The sequence below is a fragment of the Mirounga angustirostris genome, unplaced genomic scaffold, assembly GCF_029215605.1.
Source record: "Mirounga angustirostris isolate CCGP_5_RB_7025 unplaced genomic scaffold, mMirAng1.0.hap1 SCAF_14, whole genome shotgun sequence".
NCBI lineage: Eukaryota > Metazoa > Chordata > Mammalia > Carnivora > Phocidae > Mirounga > Mirounga angustirostris.
The window spans coordinates 73,767,562-73,770,768 of NW_026991722.1; the positions used below are offsets into that span (position 1 = coordinate 73,767,562).

The 3,207-nt window shown below is 51.4% G+C and overlaps 1 protein-coding gene across 1 annotated transcript; it reads left to right on the plus strand.

Moving 5' to 3' along the window:
• Window positions 1-2,107: 2,107 nt before the first annotated feature.
• LOC135362559 (uncharacterized) lies at window positions 2,108-3,054 on the plus strand. The gene has a single exon (XM_064578311.1). The coding sequence runs from the start codon at window positions 2,714-2,716 to the stop codon at window positions 2,846-2,848; it is 135 nt and encodes a 44-aa protein (XP_064434381.1). The 5' UTR covers window positions 2,108-2,713; the 3' UTR covers window positions 2,849-3,054.
• Window positions 3,055-3,207: the final 153 nt, after the last annotated feature.

Here is a 3,207-nt window from a genome sequence, read left to right on the forward strand (position 1 = left end):
AATGTAAGGGGATTAACATAAGAATAAAAAAATTAAAAAAAAAAAAAAAAAAGAAAAAAAAAAAAATAAAAAATAAAAGGAGGAATATTAAAAGTAGCACATTTAATTCTTAAAGAGCACTGGGAAGGGATTGGGCACTCTAGCTCTACCCTCACTAGAAATGGATTACAGTTAACCGTGACATGCTGGTCCTTCTCTTGTTCTCAGTTGTACGGTAAAGATTGGCCTGTCGGAAGTGTTTGTGTTCAGCAGAAATTCAAGAAGAAATACTTTAAAAAAAAAAAAAAAACTACCAAATGAACTGAGTGTCTAAAGCAGCTAGGAAGAGGGACTGTGGTAAGGATGGCAAGGCGTAGAAATGCAGCATCATGTAGAGTGAATCATGGAGAGACTGAATTGTACTCTAAAGCCAGATGTGTTATACAGTCATAGGCTTACTGACCTGCTACAGAAAATAGAGAACGCCTTTTTGTCAAAGGCAAATAATGTAAACTTTCTCAGTTGCTCTTACTTCTAAATGAACACCTGTGAATTTTAAGCCACATAATGTTTCTTAGCTTCAGTTACTGTGTGGTAACTAGAGCCTGCAGAGGCTGGAATACCTAACTGCCCTGAGACATCCATTTGAAGGACGTGGGAGTGGAAGCCGACCGAACTGAGCCTCTCTTCTTCATCTGTTGCTCTGGGGTGGGGTGAGGGTATAAATCTTAGGCATACTTTCTTTCCTGTGACTAGGCAGGACATAGAAGCCCTTCAGATGACCAATTCTCTGGGGGAGCAATTACTACTCACTGGCTTCCTGAGCAGCTTGATAATGTTCTGCTCCTGTTTTCAGCAGGGCTGTGGCCGGGCAGTGATTTGATAATAACAGACCCTGATTAAATTAAAGAGCCATTTGCTTCTGGATGATGATGTTGATAAAAAAGGGTTGATGTCCACACTCCCTGCTATTTTAAAGGTCAGGAAAAAAAAAAAAAAAAAAAAAACCAAAAAACCCAAAACAAAAAAACCCAGTCTTTAATCACAAACTACAACAAAAAGCAAAATAATCAGAAACAGCATAAAGTTTGTGCTTTTTCTTCATTGTTACATCTGGGAAAGGGTCTGTTCTTTATTTGCTGAAATCCTAACTTGCTCTTTTTGCATCACGCTTGGAAGTTGAAATTGGAAATGGGCTCATTGGGAAGGTGACTGTACAGTGTATCTCTTAACTGCTAAACTCTGTCAGAATCAAGCACTCAGGAGCTCTTGGTTCTCTAAGCTCCTGTTTCTCACATACATACATGCATGCTCACACTTACATGTTTTTTAAGATAACAGCCCGTGCAGTAGTTGGACAGTCATAAGTGAAAGTCATTTGTACAATGGTTCTTCTAGTCTGAGACTCAGAGTAGGATGGGGCTCTTCAATGTGAGCTTGTTAGAAAAGGATTTGGACTGTATCCCACCCGCAGTGTTGAGAAAAGCAAGACAAGAAGGGGCATGAAAAACCCCCTAGTGTACCACTTGTTCAGCCCCTCTGAGTCAGGAGCTTTGCAGGCATCCTTAGAGCCTGTGGGCTGTGGTGGTAAAACAGGCAGGGTTGCCAGTGCCCTGCCTGGCCTGGGATGGGCTGTGCGCAGCTCCCTGATTGCTCAGGGACCACGTGGAGACTGTGATTGGTCTCTAGACCACACCTAGTTGGTGAGCGCAGCTGCTGCCTGAATATCCCACAGCTCTGCCTAGATCGCTGGAGTACGCACAAGCCTACCTTCAGACTCCAGACCAGGAGAGGAACCGGGGAGCTGCTGCAGCAGAGGAGTCGTGGAAACTTAGCTGAGTGAGTGAAATGGGGAGAGAAGGAAGCTAGTGGCTGGCCCTGAGGGAAGTTGCTGGACGGGACACCAATGGAGAGAAAGAGCTGGTTTGTGATTGTTGCCTTGAGATTCCGTCTGTGGTTGGAAGATAGCAGGACTGGAGCAGGTGCACAGGAGCCCAGTGCACCAGTGGGGAAAGAGAGAAGCCCAGAATCAAATTGATGCCCACCTCTTGGCACTCCTGCAATACTGGCTTCCCACAAGGGCAAGCGTGCTGGACCATAAGGCAAACATTTTCAAACTCTCCACGTTGTCAAGCCTTGGGGTCCAGGGAATTGCAGAGGGGCTTCAGTGAGGGCCTGCTGTCTTCTCGCACCCGAATGGGTCTCTCCTCTTCCCTTCCCAGGCAGCACCGACAGCTGGGGCTGCAGCTTGAGTGATGGGAAAAGAAAGCCTTACTCCACCAGGCCATTAGCAGCACTCACAGCATTAAAAATGCAGGAGGTGGATGGGAGGAGAGAGGGCCAGGGAGGAAGACTAATGCAGCAGCTGAGGCTGGGAAGAGACAGGCTTCTCTCTCCTCAGAACCCAGATCCAGATTAGGAGCCAAAGAATGAGGGGAACTTTTGGTTTAAAAGACTTCTATGGTGGAAATGCAAAGAGGGCGTCCAGCTGGTTGTTAGGGAGAAAATCAGTACTTTGGGCTTCCTCAGCCTTAGGACAGCGTGTTCACTCTTTTGAGGGGCAGGACCTAGCCTAGCTTCCTGTGTCCACATTGCCTACAGCACTCCTGGCTCAGCAGCGCTGGCTTGGTGGCCAGTGTTGGGGGGGTGGGCTTCCGGGGGACCGTCCTCTTTGCGCGCTCAGGGACTCCCCAGTGCTCTGCCCCGCAGGTCCTCGGGCCTCCCGCGCACGACGATGCCGGCCGCGTCCACCATCCACGTGCTGCAGCTGCTGCGAGAGCTGCTGGCCTTCGTGCTCCTCAGCTACACCGTGCTCATCGGGGCGCTGCTGCTGGCCGGCTGGACCACCTACTTCCTGGTGCTGAAGTGACAGCGCCCGCAGCCCCGCCCCCCGCCGCGCCCGCCTCGTGCCCACCCCCAGCCGCCAGCCCCACGGCGCGCTGCTCCGCCCCCGCGCCGGACGCGCTCCACTCGCTGGCGGAAGAACTCTGCGCCTCGTGCCCGGCCTAGGGCTGCCTCTCGAGGCACGGCCACGCCCGGGTTGGAGTCCAGGCTCCCCTCACGACGGCCGGCTCCGCTCCGCCCGCTCCTCGCCCTCAGGCCCAGGGCCCGCCCCGTCCGCGCGGAAGCCCCGGCCGTTGGGCGTTCGCCGCAGCCGTTACTGCCGTTATCCTAAGCCCCGTCCCCTCCCTCCGTCGCGTCCAATCCCGACGGCTCCTTCGGCCTGGG

Bases quoted from the DNA above. Each gene is read 5' to 3' on its own strand.
- LOC135362559 (XM_064578311.1), top strand. From the start codon at position 2,714: ATGCCGGCCGCGTCCACCATCCACGTGCTGCAGCTGCTGCGAGAGCTG.